We start from the raw sequence: 19648 nt of genomic DNA, 5'->3' as shown, positions 1-19648 counted from the left end.
CAAGGGACTTTGTACAAAAGTAATTGTGTATTTTAAATATTGTCATGGGAGAAAGTAATTAATGAAAATCAGGATGATGCTTTTTACCTGTATCATTCCCCCCCCCCCCCCTCCGAAGCGTAAACATTTTAATCACGTTTCAAAAAATCCACATAAGTTCATTTGGATATAAATAAATAGTTATGGAATACAATCAAACTGTGTCTCGTGATAACGATAACTTCAACCAAACCGGGTCCGTAGGACAACATCACAATATCAAATAACCTATTAAATGATTAAACAATTTTCATCTGGAAAAATCTCTTCTGAAAAACCGAAAGCATTGGAATATATCATCTACCATCTACATGTATTTTAATTATTTTACGACAAACTGAAAAGTTAAATGCCAACCTCTAGTTTAGTGTGTCAGGAAGATTGCAAAATTCTTTAGTAAATGTTAATGCACCTTTCATGTAAGTGTTCGCCAACTTATCATCAGTGGCAAAGTTCTAATTATCTACACATTATTTTAAATCGACTGGGAGCCTTTTTCTAAAGCAAAATGCAAATGTTGAGAAACCTGCAATACTTGCTTGATCATGTGATTGAAAGTGTATCTCTATCTCTTTGAATATATGACTGTCATCTTTCCAGTCTGTGGTTTTGTCACGACAGTCCATGTCAAGGTAAGAATTGACTATGAAGACGGATCGCCTGTGAAGTACTTCGAGGAGGACCTGACAGAAGAGGGTAAGACATGCAGGGAGCAGATTACTTCTGATCTCAGCAGTGCTAAAGTCTCATTGATAGAAAGGACTCTCTCTCTCTCTCTCTCTCTCTCTCTCTCTCTCTGAAAACCAAAAGGCTTATTTCCACCTAACTTTGCATCATGGGTTATTGAAATTTACTTGTGTACAGATAAAAGGGTGATGCTTTAATTTTATCAGGAGTTGATTATTTTATTGAATAAATCAACAACAACAAAATTCTCCTTTAAACCTCATTCAAATGAAGATAAGTATATTTAAAAGAGTTTGAACTTTTATAGGTAAAAAATAAAATAACGGAAAAATAATTCCATCCTCTACTAAAAATTGTTTATGAGGGTGTGGAATATTTTCCCCGTTTTTTCCTTGATAAAACTTCCTATTTCTGTGTTATATCCAAGAAGTGAACTTTATGAATTCAATTTTTCTACTGTTGCCATTTGTAGCTGTGACTTCAAATATTCTTCGATATAGATTTTAAAAAAAAATTCTTTAAAACAGATTTTCGGGAAAAGCCACCGTTTGAAATGGTTGACAGAAATAAACGTGCTTCTTACGACACTAGACCTCCGGAATCTCAAAAAAGATTTAAGAGAGACATATTTGATACAAATCTAGAAGGTGAGTGTACATTGCCTGAAATGTTTTTATCAAAATATTCACTTAGTGACTTAGTGTCGACAATTTTTTCGATCAATCTTTATTTTTTACTTAATATTGCACTCAGTAATATCCAAAATTAAGAAGCTATTCAGTTACTTAGAAAATATAGGTTATGTGCATGATCCGAGAGATGTCTTTTAACTAATATGCATCCAAAAAAAGAGCAACTTCTATGTCAAGGTATGAATTATGTATGAGCAATACCTAGGATTGGAAAAAAATCAAAAACATTTAACTGACCACTCAATCAGAAAAATGTCACATGCACCACTAGAAGCAAGTCTGGTTAGTACACATCTTAGATCATTGTAAGATTAATCAAGATATGGCTTACTACAGTTAATTTGGACCTGTTCCATAAATATCTAATATTACTCTAGCAAAAGGAATCATGCTTTCAAACTTTGATAGTTTGCTTTTTTGATGAGAAGCTCCAACGACAAATTCTTGAATCACTCTCTTTTAGAACCGTTGAAACGAAAATCACTTGACTAGTCATGTTTAAGATTTTCAGCTACTTCTTAACAATGTACAGTTGTATGAAGAATTCAATGAACAAGAATGTGTGAGAGAACGGACGGACAGACTGGGAGTCAGGGACGATAATAAACCTGTCAGTAAGCCTGCTATAGAAAATGTGCCTATTTATTCTAGATATTAAATTCAGTACGTGACTTGAAGTGATCCCCCCCCCCAAACTTGTCACAATTAAAGCAAGGATTCTTAAAGTAAGTGTACGAAAGATTTTTGTTACTTTTATTAACAAGAGATGTTTGTGAAACACTTATCCCCCCCCCCCCCCCCAATAATTGGAATTTTTCTAAGTCCAAGGGGCATAACTCTGTCAAAAATTGCTCGATTGTACCCAAAACAGAACTTGACCTAGATATTCTTAAGATAAATCTGTATCCCAAATTTCTTTTCAGTATATACAACCTCTGCGAAGAAAATGAACAGAACCTGCAAATAATATGAATTTTTCTAAGTCCAAGGGGCATAACTCCTGTCAAAAATTGCTCGATCACACCCAAAACAGAACTTGACATAGATATTCTTATGATAAATCTGTATACCAAATTTCATTTCAGTATGTGCAACTTCTGCGAAGAAAATGAACGGAAACTGTTGGTGGACCGACCGACAGACCTACCGACCGACAGACAGCAGCAAAGCAATATGCCCTCCCTTCTTCGAAGAGGATCATAATAGTTATGACTGAAAAGTCAGTGAAAAATAATTATACTGTCGCAAGTAAATTGTTTGATTTTTTCCAGTCCGAGAAAAGCCAGAATGTGATAAGAAACTCAATAAAATAGTTACCGAGAGCCAAAACAAACCTATCCAGTTGGCCTACGTGTTTGAACCTGGGGAAAACGTTAAATTGATGTGCCATTTTTGGTAGTACAGTATTCTGTGATTCAATGTTTATAAAGTTATTCTGTTTTTGTTTTCTTCGTGTTATTTATCATTACTTCATCATGAAAAAATTGCGTTGGTTTAGTGACTTGTTTTGTTTTTAAATCTCTATATTTGTCTTAATCCGTCAACCCAGAGGACCGAAAGTCAGAAGAGTCCAGGCACAGTGTTGTGTCCGTAAGGTGTTGCCCGTCTGTCTGTTCTTGTTAGTGTGTTAACCTTTATTTAATTTTAGTCTTAGTATAAGTGTTCGAGTTACATATACTACTTTTTATTGATACTTCAGGCCATCGTCGGTAACCCACGGTCGGTCTCGCTTCTCTTACCTCCCGTGAGTAAGAGATTAGCGAGACCGACCGTGGGTTTCCGACGATGACTTCAGATGCGAATCCAGGAATTTTTTTCAGGGGGAGTCCACCCCAATCAAAAAATTTCTTGACAAGCTAAAAAAAAACCTAAATTCCTTTCACAGACGTATCAAACATCAAACCCAAAAAATTTCTTGACAAGCAAAATAAAAAAAAAGAAAAAAAAAAGACAGACAGATAAGAAGAAAGGAAAAAAAAGAAGAAGAAATCGTGAAAAAAAATCGTAAAGAGAACCTATTTCGTGGTGGTGGTGGTGGGGTCCACGTTTTCTAAGATGGGGGACGAAGTCATTTTTTATTTGCTCCAGTGTATACTTTTACTAAATCTGCAAATTCCAGGAGGGGGATCCCGAACCCCCCCCCCCCCCTTAGATCCGCGCATGTACTTAAGTTTGCTGATTTTTGTCAGTGTTGTTACCCACAAAAAGTAATATTTCCCTCTAAATCTTTTCTCTAGAAGTACTTCTTCCAAAAGTGTATGGGTGAACAAGGCGTGCAGAATGCCTATAGCTTCAAACATATAAAAATCGTATTCAATTTGTGAATTAAGTATTTAGAGTAAAGTTCTCATTATTGTTAAACAAAACTTTTCTGAGGAAAAATTTCTCGGCAAGAATTATTCTGTTTAAAAAGTGGTATTTGTGGAGTTCGAATTTCCATAGATCTAAATGAAAAAAAAAAACAAAACAAAACAAAACAAAACCAAAAAACTGAAGGAAAATGAAATACATAAAAACAAAAAAGCAATCATGATCTCTCATTAATAAGCTTTGAATTTCCAACAGCGGGGATGTTAAAGAATACCGCGGGATAATTGAATGGAAGCGCCTGATCCGCCAAAGCACTGCCACAGGGAAATACATCATACAGACAGTAGAGGAAGACACGCACGATGTGGAGGCGCTGAATCACGTCAGATTCACCATGGATCATAGCCTCGTCATCATGAACGTCACTCATGGTACGATTCCTGAATTTTTGGCTTATGACAAGATTTTTTTTTCATTTTATACATAGTAAAAAATTGTTGTAGAGAAAAAGGTGTAAGAAATGCAACACAAAGTGTTGTAAGAATTCCAACAAAAGGTTCATTCATCGATATTCCTTCGATAGTTGGACAACTCGTTCTGTCCTTCGCATTCTACAGTGATATCTAAGTATCAAAGAGATATTCGGCTGCATGATTACTTACATGGTGAAATCCTGCGGCTATCAGAGAGGGGGGAAATGACAAATCACCCTAATGATACCAGTAATAACATTTCTTTTTCGATACCGTGTTTATTGATGCCTTACATTATTTCAGCTGATGCAGACACATATTTCTGCATTATTGCAACACAAGATCAGCTGATAGAGGAAGAGATGGACGCTCAGGGAATGAAAAAGATGTTTTTGGCAGACATTTCTAACATTACCTTCAGATTGTACTACCATGTAGACGGTGAGTATGTAGGAACATATAGGGAATATATAAACAGTATTTAATTAAAAATATCACTTGAATATGCCAAAATTAAATATTTTAGAAAGCTCAATCGTGTAATTCACACAAAATGATGAAAACACAGAAAAGTCTCCTTCCAGAGTGTTTACTAGTAATCTCAACGACTTTTTGTATGTAAGCATTTTGTCACAGTTACTAGAATTATGAAAGTTGAACATGAAGAGAAATTTCGCCAAAATTGTCATGACGTGGACTATGATTAAATTTTTAGCTCACCTGAACCGAAGGCTCAAGTGAGCTTTTCTGATCACATTTTGTCCGGCATCCGTCTGTCTGTAAACTTTTCACATTTTTGACTTCTTCTCAAGAACCACTTTGCCAATTTCAGCCTAACTTGCCAGAAAGTATCATTGGGTGAAGGGGATTCAAGTTTGTTAAAATGAAAGACCATGCACTTTTCCAAGGGGAGATAATTACATATAGTGAAAAATTAATAACATTTGTAAAAAAAAATCTTCTCAAGAACCACTGGGCCAGGAAAGATGAAATTCATATGGAATCATCCTCAGGTAGTTTAGATTCAAATTTGTTCAAATCATGACCCCCGGGGGTAGGGTGGGGTCACAATGGACGATCAAAGTTTTACATAAGAATATATATAGAAAAAATATTTGCAAATCTTGTTCTCAAAAACAGCAAATCCATGATTGGTCATATTTAAATGGAAGCATCCTCATGTAATGTAGATTTAAATTTGTTCAAATCACGACCCCCGGGGGTAGAGTGGGGCCACAATGGACGCTCAACATACTAGGTGTATAAAGAAAACAATCTTGTTCTCAAGAACAGCAAAGCCATGATTGGTTATTATCTTTTGGGTAGCATCCTCAGGTAGTGTAGATTCAATTCTGTTCAAATCATGACCCCGGGGGTAGGGTGGGGCCACAGTAGACGAGCAAAAATTTACATAGGAGTATATAGGAAAATTCTTGTTCTCAAGAACAGCAAAGCCATGATTGGTTATTATCTATTTGGAAGTATCCTCAGGTAGTGTAGATTCAAGTTTGTTCAAATCATAACCCCCGGGTAAGGTGGGACCACAGTGGACGAGCAAAAATTTACATATGATTATATAATAGGGAAAATCTTCTTCTCAAGAACAGCAAAGCCATGATTGGTTATTCTCTATTCTGAGGTATCCTCAGGTAAACATGTAGATTTAAGTTTGTTCAAATCATGACCCCTAGGGGTAGGGTTGGGCCACAATGGACGAGCAAAGTTATACATAGGAATACATAGGAATTTTTATAGAAATCTTTTCAAGAACAGCAAAGTCATGATTGGTCATATTTATATTTATATGGAAGCGTACTCAGGTAGTGCATATTCAGATTTGTTCAAATCTTGACCCCGGGGGTAGGGTGGGACCACAATGAAAGTTCAAACTGATAGGAAAAAAGCAACAGTTAGTGAAAGAAATATGTAATCATCCTTAGTTAGTGTAGATTCGAGTTTATTCAAATCATACCCCCCTCCCTTTGAGGGGTATGTCGGGACCACTTAAGCTTTTCAATGCTGAACTGATTTTTGATTTTTTTTTCCTAGCCACAGTGTTCAGGTGAACGATGTGTCCCATGGACCTCTTGTTCTCTGATGATTTCACAGAAATATGCATAATACAGAAGGGAAAAAAATCCTTATTTTAAAATTTAGAAATTATCATTTTCTCTTCGAGGTAAATAATTTGAGAACGCTTTCGTCAAAGAATCCCTTGCTACGCATTATTATACTGATATAACCTTGGAATAAAGAATAAAATGCTAGTAAATAATGTAATTCATACAATTATCGACTTATTATTATTATTTGTTTCAGTTATAAGAACCTCAAAAATTCCAGCAAGACGGCGTAAGTAGTATATCTAATAAAAAAGGGACAAAATTAATGGTTTTAAATGTGTAAATTGTTGATGGAAAGAAAATTATTTTTTTTGTCTGTTTTTCTCTTTGCAAAACAGTCACTTATATAGACAGTTTCGAGCCCGAGGAAGAGAAAAGTAAGTTTAGAGTATAATTTACTTACGTAAAACATGTATATAGATAGAGATACTAATATCGTTTAAGATTTACCTTTGACGTACATGCAAGTCTTATCATAGTAAACAGTTACAAAAATGATGTACATGATGACTTACTTAAAAGTACATGTACATTATATAAATCAAAAACTGTATACTAGCTAATACGAATACACTTTACGTATCACAAAATCAATGTGTAAGGTATCTATATTGTATTAGAAGAGGATGGTATAAATCTAGTATAATGGTATTTTTTACTCTTGCAGGAATTATGAAATACATGTAATCTTTTCTATTCTTGCAGAAATGATTGTAGTGCGATGATAAGTGCACGCACATGCTTAACGCTATATGTACATATATTCTTCGTATTCGAAATGAGAGCGAGAGAGAGAACTATGTTTCGCTCGTTTTTTCTTTCAGGTACATACAATATGAGGTTTTACACGGACTGGAAAGAATGGAGCTCTTGCTCTGTGTGTGGAAAACATGGCGAAAGAAAGAGGCATGGTAATCTTTTATCATAATTGTAAACTTTCGAAAACATCTAAAACAGTATCACAGTTTTGAACAATGAGTTTACCAGACGCAGTTTTGCGAATAAGATTCAAATGTGAATGATTTTATATGTACGGTTTTGTAGATATACCAGAGACATAAATAATAATAAATAAATGTTATTCTCTGGTTTACATACAATTTATTACTGAAAAAAGAAACTATAATTACACTAGTTAGACTGAAGAGATTAATTACTGGTAAAGATAATTCACTTTTGAAATTTATTTTTCAGGTGTTTGTACTGTACAGCTTATAAATCCTGAACAATACATAGATCCAGCATATATATATTACGCCCTTAAATTCTTTAAGAAGGGAATTCCTTGTAGATCTACTATGTTTGACTACTTTGGCGAGTCGTTCATCACGAGAGCGGACGAGATTCAGATTGGGGAGTGTACTGCAACGTGCAAAGATAACTGTACGTTTGGGCATATTTCTTTATTTTCATTCAATATTAAATACAGACTTGAAGATAAGTGAGAATACTATGTGTGTAATTGACAGTACTACTCAAAAATTACACTCTAAATGTAAGATTTGTTGCAAACACAGGTACATCAATAAACACATAATTGAGCAGCCATAGTAATTTTAAATCTGATTAAAATAAAATATAATGAAATGATGATAAACAGTAATCAAGCTCAAAAGTCCATTGAAACCATACAAATTTGGAGCAGAGCAAACACGGACCTCTTAAAACATCAGAGGTGGGATCAGGTGCCATGGAGGAGTATGCATCCCCTGTCGATCGGTCAAATCCTTCATGTGCTCCTTGTCGTGATTGGGCAAACGGAAATCAGTGTAAAAATCATGGCTGACAATTTATATGAAAAACGTCAGTCAACATTCGACTTAATGATAGATTGTATTTGCTGACAAGGTCATTGTATCGACCATTGAATTTGTGAAATGTTGACTCTAAACAAGATGTTGATATTCTTGTTTCTTCAATATATTTGTCAATAACTTGCCGCTATTTAGAAACTGTTCGTATGTAGCGCATTATCTTGCACATCGCATCAATTAGGAGGCATAAATAAACTCCATTTGTAGGTGAAAATGGTATATTGCTATATAAATAAGGGAAGTTGAAGAGTCATCACGTTTTGTTAGGTTACCATTAACGACTTTTTCTAGTGAAATTTCCAAATATGATACAGATGTGTTATACTCTGGTATCTTTTATTTCGAGTTCAAAGGGATATATTGAATCGGGGGATGGGGGCACAACAGAGGATCAAAACTTATGCATAAGATTATATAGCAATCATCTTGAAAAAAAAATTGACAAGAACAGCAAAACCATGATTTAATAGTCATATTATTATAGAAGCAACCTCAGGTTGTGTAGATTCAAATTTAGTGGGACCACAATGAGCGATCAGAGTTTTACATAGGAATACATAGGGAAAAATCTTTAAAATTCTTCTGTTGAAGAACAGCAAAGCCATGATTAGTAATATTGATATGGAAGCATCCTGAGGTAGTGTAAACCTGTTTTCCCCCCGCCCTACCCCTTTCAAAACTGAACTGATTTCTGCTTCTTCCTAGCCAATGTGCTCAGGTGAGCGATGTAGCCCATGGGCCTCTTGTATTGAAAATGTGATGTTAAAAAGCCTTGACTTTAATTTGTTATGGTTGTATAAAGTGTTGAAAAGTTGTACATTTTGATATTATTGATTTTGAACTACTGTGACCATTTGATTCACAACAATGACACATAAATGAAGTAATGCCCTTTAAGGCTTTGTAAGCCAGATATTCAGCGAACTACTGCTATTAGGTGTTAAAAAATTAATATTTTTATTTAATTTTTGTATATAAATAACTTTTGTATGGGACAATTATATATCCCAAATTTCAAATCACTGACTGATGATAAATATAGAAATAATTTTTGAATATACTAATAATTTGAAAAACAATGTATGTAAAAAAAAAAACTGAAAAGTTGGCAGTAAATGAAATGGGACATTTGAGCGCTCAATTTGAGCACCATACTGGTTATTAAGGTCCAATAAGACAGACTAGACAGTCTGTTTTTTATCGTCGGGTTCCAGATTTAATCATTTCGACATAGTGTTTCTATTTTTTTTTTTTCCCTCTTATTGGTTGCAAAAGTTAACAATGTACATGTTCTTAACGATCTTTTTTTCTTTATATTCTTTTTCTTACAGCTTCCGTAAAATTCTCCAGATTGAGTCCAACCGACATGCAGTTTCGTGGACTCGATGAGAAAGGTAACGTAATTTTCACAGATGAAGACACTTCGGGTGTTTTCTTGAATATGTAAGATAATTTAACCAGATAATCGACCAAAAAAGCAGTATTTTACTTGATGTGTACATGCAACAATTACACTTTTAGGTCTCCTTGTTCTTGGGGCAATAACAATTTTTTGCAATTTACTTAGAATTTGCTTTCCTTTAAACATGGTACTTGAACTCGAATGTTCAAAATAGGCAATTTTCAGTTTCATATTTATAGATTAAAATCGTGCTCCTAAATTGTTAACAAGTGAGCTTGAACTCCACCAAACAGCAGAACAAATTGCATAAAATTGTTTTTATATAATTATTGTACACAGATTAACGCCGATTTCATAATTGTATCAGTTTATTGGACGTTAACTAATTAGAGTAAAAGATAGCGTGACGTCAATTTATTAAGGAATTAACCATATTTTGGTTTTATTTTAGGCATACCAAAATGAAAGAAAATCATCCCCCCCCCCCCCCAAGTAATAATACAGTGAGCAATTTGTAAAGTACAATTTAAGCTTGGAAAAAAACTTAAGTTAGCAAATGAAAACTATGTCTCAATTATTTCATAATAATTTCAAACCTGAACAGAAAACTCGCTCTTTAAGGGTAATCTCTATTGTATTGTAAATATCGTTGATTTCCACTCACAAAGCATGGTTTCCATGCAAATGGGTGAAATATATACATGAACGAAATGGAGAATCAATGAAGAAAAAAGACCACACATTGATTTTTCATCCTGCACCATCCCCAAAAATCACAATTATTGTGTAGTTTACAATGTCAATTTGCTGTCAACACTACATGTTTCTGGGGAATAAGAAATCAATAAAAGGAAGAATCTGCATTGTTTGACTTAATGCTCATTAGAAACAATACAGTAAATATAGATATTTTTGATATCCACATCTCTCCCTGCATTTTTTTTTATGGACGATTGACATACAAAAGAGGAGTTCAGGTAATTGTCATATGGTTTGTAATCAATAATTCAAAATAAATGTTTCATGTTTTAACATGATTGTATAAATTACATTCTGTAACATAAAGTAAATCGTATCTGTAGCGAGGAAACTGTATTTTATATATTTCTGTTTTTACATTTTAGCTCCTGAGGAGATATTTGTCAAAGAGGGACACTCCAAGATTTTAACATGCAAAGGGCAAGTGTTGCATTACAAAGAACCTTCATATCTGAATCTGATATCTAAAACTGTAACCAATTTACTTATTGCATTGACAAACCAGTCTCCCACTTGACCCCTTAAGATACAAGATATAGCTACAAAGCACTATGTTGCCATGGATAGGTTTATATAGATAGATGGATAGGGTTATATATGAAGTTACAGTGTGTCCTTATTAGGGTGTTGAAGAATCATGGAAACAGTTTGAAAGCATTCGTGTCACACCTAATGTGAAGGGCAGGGAGATTATAGAGATGTATGTTGTATATCTAAATTAGAATAGGGGAGGAAAATCATAATCTGACGTTTGTTCCTCGTCTGTCTTCTTCAACGTAGTCACGGGTATTTTCAAAATGTGACACTATGCACAGTTGCTGAACTAGAGGATGTCAAAATTAGCTCCAAATATGAGCATTCATTAAAGCAAGTATGCAAACATCCGTACCTATGAAATCCGGAGAGGGCCACATAGTTTACTATCGCACATCGAATTTTGGGTCGATGACACGATGGTGCGATGATGATGATGACGCGATGCTACTTAAACTTTGGATGTCATCGGTCCTATAACAGCACCTGGCCGTGCTGACAGATTGAATACCGCGCATTAGCGCAGTATGATAATTTGTAGGCACGGATAGGTGCTCTTATAGGACCGACGACATCCAAATAATAAGAATTAAGTGCTTGTATTTATATTCTCTAGTTTTCTCTCTTATTATTTCAATTGTCAATTTCGTTAATCTTTGTTCCGAATTTAAATAGCGCCTTTCAGAACTGGTGTGATTAATAGACGAAAGAGCCGTTGTGACGTGGAAAGTTAAATGACGCAAATGGATATTGTGAGGAGAAATTAAAAATTAATTATAAACGTACAAATGTAATAATTACACAGAATGTAAATATTATGACAAGACGGTGGGATGGCGATGGTGCTACATGTATGACAAAGGTTCGATAGCACGATGGAGCGATAGCAAGCATAGCTTCATCGTCATCGTACCACCATGCCGTCGCACAATCGCCATCGTATCACCGTACCATAACGCTATTGTACCTTTGTCATCGCATTATCGTGCCGTAGCGTCATCATCATTACACCATCGTATCATTGCTAAATCGACCAAAAATTTGATGTTCGATAGTGAAAACATTCGTATCTTAAAGTGATTAATGAAGCTGTGGTGATCGTTCTAACAAAAAAGAATTGATGAAAGGGAAGATTTAGACATATTTTTATTGCAGGGCCAGTCTTGACGACATCATATACTGGTTAAACAATTCAGAGTATATGACATCGTTTGCACTGGAAAACAGGACGTCTGGAAGGATAACCATTGACGTCTACGGTAACCTGATGATAAAAGATGCTCGGAGGAAAGATTCTGGTCTCTTTGAGTGCTGGGTTAGAATGAGAAAGACTAGGGCTATCAAGTTAACAGGTACTTTGTCTCAATTACAACGAAGTTTAAAGTTAACTAGCGTAAATGTTAAAAACAAATTTAATTCAAAGACACAAAAGTAAGAAATCTTATTGAAATTGGATCTTAAAATCGATCCGGAAAGACAGCGTGTCGCTTTTGAAAATAGGCAGGAGAAATGCGACACGTCAGTCCCCAGGGTTATGAGTCATCTTAAGACTTTGAGGTTGATTTCTTATTTTCTACAATAACATAGGGGTTAAAAAGTCCAGAATAAACATGCTTTGAAACACTGTATCACCAGGGACCTATATACTAACTCCCTGGTATCACGTACCATTCTGCTATTTCAGTTGGTAATGAATAAGATATATTTTGCCTTACGTCACTTTTAAGTTCCTTGAGCCAGAAAAAGAGGGTGTTGAAAAATTTAAGAAGTACCTTCTATAGAATGATGATTTTCGGAAAAAAATTACATACACGTGCTGCTCATAAATAATTTAGATTTTGTCAATAAAACAAACCTTTTTTTGTATTTGATGTATTTCATGAAATACATCTGTTACACAAGAATCGGTAAAGAAACTTATTTTTATACTTCAGAACATATGCTGTAATCTATTTCAACGCATATTTTGAATTATTTTGTGCGTTCTAAAGTACATATTGCGTTTGTTCTTTTCAATGCATGCCAATCTTGTTTCATAACATGATTAATTCTATTTTGCATCAAAGCTCTTAGTAAACATCTCATTAAATGCATTAAGTCTGGAAAATAGTCTCGTGTGTTTTTTTCTTTATACTGAAGGATTTCCACAGAGAACAAATTATCTACGAAAATAATTTACTAAATGCACCCTGGAATGAAATTGCCAACAGGGCTAGTATATTTTTCTTAAATAAACGATATTAAAAATAATAATAACTGTAAATTGTAACAGCATGAGAAAACAATTCATAAAGAAACAAAAACGATTAATTCATACATAATACATGTTATAGTTATTATTTTTTTTTTTTAAATCTAAAACATTTAATTATAATTTTCGAAAACAAATTATCTTAACAAGCAATTGTATTCTTTCGCAGTAAGGTATCTTAATAGGATATAACATAAAATTCCCATCACGTTAAGTAGAATGTGAAGACAGTTATTAGAATAATGACAAAAATTGCTAGAAATGAGGCTGCACAGAATGAACCGGTGTTACAATTAGCGCATGCGCCCTCTGTTCCTTCCTCGTCTTCCCCAGATCCTGTCAACCTCTAAAAAGAATTGAAAATCAATGATATTAAGATGTTTCCTTGTTACATGTATATATTTAGTGTAATTTTTTGTGTCAGTTTATTTTGAATCGGAATTGGTAAAAACAAAAAAAACAAAATTCAACTTGAATTTTAAATTGCATTGTTTAAACTTGTGCAAGTTCCGTAAAATAATACCATTTCTTTATTAGGCGAAAGAAGCCGACATTGCTGATTAATTAATCATGTTGATATAGGTGTGTTATATGTATGATTAGTTTCACCTTGCCGTATACAGATGCAAATTTCATAGTAATTACGAAGGGCTTGTTCAATATTAATTATATCGTCTACGATGCTTTACCGTAATGTTATTTTTGTCAGTGCTTTAATTTTACAGAATGAACAAGATCGAGACATATGTTTAATATTCTTTATATCAAATATTCCTTCAATCAATTATTTTGGATGTTAATTCATATGTTTACTTAAGTTAGAAAATTGAATTCTGACTTCTGGCTATTTTTTATAGAAAGTACTATCTAATTCTGTCTAAAATCATAGAAGAAACGATATACAATAAAAATATCAAAGAACACAATGCGTTTATTTCTTAGACTAAACTCAGACTATTAAGATGCGTTCATTTCTCGGAATTTACAGCACAATGTTGGCTCCTTAAAAGCTTCAATTTTAAGCTTATGATTTCAAATATCATTATACAGAACATTTTGAAGGAAAAAAATCAGCTTAACATCGGGAAGATTCAAAACGACATTTTTGCCATCTCTTTCTCTTTCAAGATATTGTTAAAAACATTCTTGCCTTTTTTTCTTTGTCCATTTATTACAAATATCCTGTCCAGACGTTTTATTTTTAGATTCTAATCAATATTGGTTTAAAACAATACTAGAAGGGGTTATGTAACACTGTTAACGTAAAAGACAGTGTCATGTGGATTTAGTGTTTCTTATTACAGCCCAAGTCAATAATTCTGGGAATTACGAATCCAGTGATCATAAAGACACTTTAAAGCTTTAGTTATATACGTGTGTGTGACGATACATACCTTAAAACTGCCATTATCATGATCTGCATGAAGAACAAGTGTTATTTTTCATAACACTGTTGTAAAATTCTTATTTTGTATGACTGGTGAAAAGATATGCCAGTTGTACACAAAACTCTAACAGAAGCATTTCGTAGATATTGACAAACTTACATTTGCATCGGAAAGCATCGGTTCACGTTCGGGTTCTGAAATAAGGGAGCTCACTGTTCCTTTTGCGGAATCAAAATGTACAGACACGTCATTTGATACTGATTGGTCACAATGTTCTTCACTGATTTCATTTCTTGAATGAATATTGGTGTCACTATTAGGGGCATGAGTGTTGAAATAATGGCGTTGAACAATGACGTAGTTGCTGCAGTGTTGACATGACGTCGTTTGAATTGCACCACTCTGAAAACCGTCTCTTCCACATATACACACATTTAAACGAGGCACAATACCATGCTGTGGACAAACACATAATTCAGATACGTGTCCACCTGCTGCACTTGACTCAGGTGAACTTTGGGACGGAATTATTGTAAATGAAGATGATGTAGAGGGTTCAGAATTTACCGCTTCTTGGTATGATGGAGGCGGAGCTTCCATTTTCTGCAACAAAATTGAATAGCTGTATTTTACTGAAAGCGTTATTTACTACTTGTCAACACTAATTCAGCTAGCATGGTAATTTCTGGCATTGATTGTACTCGGAAGCCGTATACCAGCTTCAATGCTTTGTTGTTTGAACGGTCCTTTATTTCTCCACTTGATTGTGAAGCATATCAAGATGCAACATAAACTATGCTTTATTGGAAATTGAGTAGGACACTTGTCTGACATCTTCTTACTCAAGGTTTATATTATTGATGAAATCATTTCCTCAAACGTGGAGAACAAATTTAATTTTACACACCGGATGTGTTGGAAATTGAAAAATCGATGCTTCAAGTGCCAAAGAGTACAATATTTTGTAGTCATAGAAACAAATTAAGTGAACCATTTAAACTAGAATAAAACCTTGGTTTCACTTTAAATACCTAGCATACCGAGGGTCAATTACCTTGTGAATTTAAATTGATCGTTTTTTCCTGTTAGTTTTCATTTAACCTCAAGAGAAATCTTTATATATATATATTATATAGAAAAAAAGTTTCTCTTACCTACTCTTCCGGTAAGACATTTATTCATTAAACAATATGTCGTCTGCATGCCGTGACTAACCAGTGCTCTCAACCATTGTTGGCTGCTGCTGCTGTGAAAATGTACACATTATGATAACTATCCTCAAGAACGATAATCATCGAGACCGCCGAGAAGAAGCGATCGATGGAATACAGTCGCTGAACCCAATCATTCGCATGCATATGTCAGCTGTCGATTTCGTGGCGCTGGTTCTGCATTGATTGCATAGGGATAAATATTGTATCATTCCGCAAGATTTATTTTGAAGTTCTTTTTTCTTTTAGTTGATTAAGAAAGAATTGCGCAATGTACTTGGGTCGAAACTTGAATCATAATAAAAAAAAACATGTTTATCAAGAAAAACAAAAAAGGAAATATTTAGGACACCGTGAAAATGAATGAAAGATTAATCTGTTCACCAATTAAGATTTAAAATGTTTTTTTATTTAACGAAAAAACGGTCTAAACCAATTTACAGAATAAGAACATGTTATTCTAAAGTGAAACGTGTTTTCAGTTTGTATTTTTCAGGTTTCGTAATGATAGTTAATAGTAAACGAATAGAATAACAGAAGTAGCTTATTTATTCAAAAATCCAAACAGATCAAGGAAATAGATCGACTATAAATGTAACATTAATTTTTTTATGCTTGTCTGTTTGTGCTAACTATTTAGAGAAACAAATATATGTTTTGTTTTGATTTTTTTTTTCAGTTAGAAAATGGGATCCTGGTAAGTTTTACGGGATGAATTGTCCGTCAATTTCTAATTCTTGGCCAACCGTGAGTTTTCCTCTTACTGTTGAACCCAGATTCATAAAACCTCCAATAAGCCAACACGCGTTATAGTTTTAGTACTTTTATATAGAATCAGCATGGAATATACTTTTACATGAGTTTGGAATGTATCAGCACCGAAGGTCTGATTCCAACTGACTATAATTTTTAACAACAAAACATATATATTGAACAATGATTGAACGAAATAAAAGGATTAACAATAAGTATTAAGAAATCAAGCATTAAACAAGCGAATGATGACATTTAAGCGTCATGTATATAATAGAATTAAAGTAGATGAAAGATTAAGTGTCAATAAATATAAACAGAAGTCAATTAAGAGATTAAGTGTCCATCTCTGATTTTGCCTCGGGTGGGATTAAGGTTGTGCGGAATTTATAGAATTTAACACATTTGTGGAAATATACGAAAAGTTTTAATAACAATTTACACAAAGTCCGAAAAGTTAATTCACATAGTAATTGATGATAATTCCAAAAAGATCACATTTTACACCGTAACACATGCTTCGCCTTCGCGTAAAACACGTCCTCGTGTTTTGAATTTTCTTTCAAGAAAACCGACCTCTTCTTGGTCTTCCTTGACATCTCCGAGATTGACAACGACGTTGATTTCTAAAAAGGGCAGATTCTAGATGATCTCTTTCATCCTGCAATGCTTCGATGGTCTGCAGCAGGGCGTTGTTTTGTTCCCTTAACTGTTTAGTAGTCTTTTCGGCTTCCGTTTGAATTTTCATGACATATTGATTATGCTCACTACCGATTTCTTATAGTTTCTTTTGCATTAAGTCTATAATGACTCTGTCACCGTGAGCATCTTCTTCTAATTTTTGAATTTTCTTAAGATAGGTCTTATTGGTACAGTTGTTTGATTGTTGTTTTAACTTCTTTTCCATTTCCAAATTTTCATTTTGTAATTTTTCGATTTCAGATTCGGCTTTTGTTAATTCGGCCGTCAAACTCCTTTTCTCTTTATTTGCATTGCATATTTGAATTTTAAGATTTTTCAGCTCAGTTCTGTGTTACGGTGTAAAATACGACTTTTCGGACTAATTATAAATTACTGTGTAAATTACCTTTTCGGACTATGTGTAAATTGTTATAAAAACTTTTCGTATATTTCGGCAAATGTGATAAATTCTATAAATTCCGCACAGCTTTAATCCTACCTGAGGCAGTCTGACATGGACAGTTAATCTCCTAATTGACTTCTGTTTATATTTATTGTCACTTAATCTTTCATCTTCTTTAATTCTATTATATACATGCCGCTAAATGTCACCAGTCGCTCAATAATTGTTTGATACTTGATTTTTTTTTAATACTTTCTTGTTAATCCCTTTATTTTGTCATATCTTTGTTCAGTATGTATGTTTTGTTGTTAAAAATTATAGTCAGTTGGAATCAGACCTTCGGTGCTGATACATTCCAAACTCATGTAAAAGTATATTCCATGCTGATTCCATATAAACGTACAAAAATTGTAACTCGTGTTGACTTGTTGGAGGTTTTATGAATCTGGGTTCAACAATAAGAGGAAAACTCACGGTTGGCCCAGAATCAGAATTTGACGGACAAATTCATCCCGTAAAATAAGCAATTTTTCCCACAGATCGCGGTTGAAAATTTTACATTAATAGGGACTAGCTACATACATTGTATATTAACACTTAATTAGATATGTCTTTAACAGTTGGATAAATAATATATCACCATAAGAAGAGAAAAAAATGGGTTTTTTAAAATGTTCATGGTTACAGTTTTGATGGAAATGTGCATTTACTCTATTTCTTTAATTACAGATGCTTGGAAGAGATACCTAGGTTACCTGATGTACAGTTACTTTGTTAATTTCTGTGTGTTCCTGGCGCTTATTCTGGTTAAGCACTGGCACAGACAAGTACAGCTGACCACAGGCAACTATAACCCCCTGTATACGAAGGACAACATGGAAGATGAAGAAAAACTGGATAACTTTTACGTAGAAAAAGAGGGTCAAGATTCTAATGTTAATGCGCTTGATCTGTCTGAAAGTAAAACAGATTTCGATGAAACTATTACATCGGAAGACTACTGTGTGAAAGGGCACGATTGTGATGTAGGAGTGCATCATCAATGCGCGAGTTTGGAAACTGATTTAAATGAAATACCAACACCACGTGGTGATGGTAATACGTCTTATACCAGACGCAGATAAATAGATCAGAGTCCAATCATTATGTACTCAATGCTCTGTAGAGTCTACGTTAGTTTTGTCAAATAATGAGTCGTTTTAAGGTTTTCCATCCCTAACAGGACCTAATTCTTTATCCTTAAATATCCATCACGTATATAATACTCTGATATTAATTCAAAGCATTTTACAGTAGAAAATGATTTACCAGGAGAAAGTTTCAAAAATGTAATTATAACTAAGCAGTAATTAATGAAGATAAATTGCATTGAAGTCTATGGAAACAAGCGATTTTTTTAAAATAAAAATTCAAATACTAGTAATAAGAATATCAATAAATACTGTGGTGGAAAGATGCATTAAATCAGTAGAAATAGAATGACAATTGAAAACAATTTTTTACCGTATAGAGGGAGATAACTCTTCAACAAAGGTCAAGGTCATAAATTAGGACACGTTCCATTCTTACATGCTAAAAGTAATAAATGGAAATTATGTCTAAATATACTGAGTATTCCACACATACACATCTGTTATGTATTCAAATTCATTGAATCTGAGGCTATTAGGGATGGAATACCTTAAGCCAGATCTGGACCACTACTTACATTTACAATACAGTAACAAAAAACAACCCAAATAAGTTTGTCATAATTAAATTCATTTAAACTTCATTTTCCATTACACCGTCACGTAACTAGATGATATCATACCTTACTGATATATGTATATAACAACAAGAGGCCCAAGGGCCTTGAATTGCTCTTCTGATAAACTGTACAACCTATCACTTCTATTTGAAGCCTCCAAGTATCCTGTATATTTAGATAAACTCGTGAAATTCCAATTCACACTCTGAGAACCCAGATGATTCTAAGCCAATTAGTACCTGAGAGTTGGTCATGGTGACCTACTTATCACTTGTCATTCTCTGAGGACCCATCAACTAAGTTTGATGATTCTAAGCCAATTAATACCTATTTTTTTGACATTATAACAATAAAATTTTATAAGTAGGTCAAACTTTT

The 19648-nt window shown here is 33.8% G+C and overlaps 2 protein-coding genes across 2 annotated transcripts; one reads left to right on the top strand and one right to left on the bottom strand.

Annotated features, from left to right (window-relative positions):
* The first annotated feature begins 620 nt into the window (after positions 1-620).
* On the top strand, positions 621-19308 carry LOC133195849 (uncharacterized). The gene is made up of 15 exons (XM_061331813.1): positions 621-735; positions 1254-1373; positions 2690-2813; positions 3984-4159; positions 4505-4642; positions 6521-6553; positions 6663-6701; positions 7149-7235; positions 7519-7707; positions 9470-9532; positions 10665-10719; positions 11989-12185; positions 16363-16380; positions 18250-18724; positions 19207-19308. The coding sequence occupies exons 1-14, from the start codon at positions 621-623 to the stop codon at positions 18642-18644; spliced, it is 1749 nt and encodes a 582-aa protein (XP_061187797.1). The 3' UTR covers positions 18645-18724; positions 19207-19308.
* On the bottom strand, positions 13097-15923 carry LOC133187305 (uncharacterized). Its single transcript, XM_061322670.1, has 3 exons — positions 15627-15923; positions 14632-15075; positions 13097-13430 (listed from the first exon to the last, which is right to left on the bottom strand). The coding sequence occupies exons 2-3, from the start codon at positions 15070-15072 to the stop codon at positions 13290-13292; spliced, it is 582 nt and encodes a 193-aa protein (XP_061178654.1). The 5' UTR covers positions 15073-15075; positions 15627-15923; the 3' UTR covers positions 13097-13289.
* Positions 19309-19648: the final 340 nt, after the last annotated feature.

The sequence above is a fragment of the Saccostrea echinata genome, unplaced genomic scaffold (genome assembly GCF_033153115.1).
Source record: "Saccostrea echinata isolate AGI-Se365-2 ecotype Australia unplaced genomic scaffold, CSIRO_AGI_Sech_v1 ptg000001l, whole genome shotgun sequence".
NCBI classification, from domain to species: domain Eukaryota; kingdom Metazoa; phylum Mollusca; class Bivalvia; order Ostreida; family Ostreidae; genus Saccostrea; species Saccostrea echinata.
The sequence above is the reverse complement of the archived record's forward strand: the minus strand, read 5'-3'. Positions and strand labels throughout refer to the sequence as shown.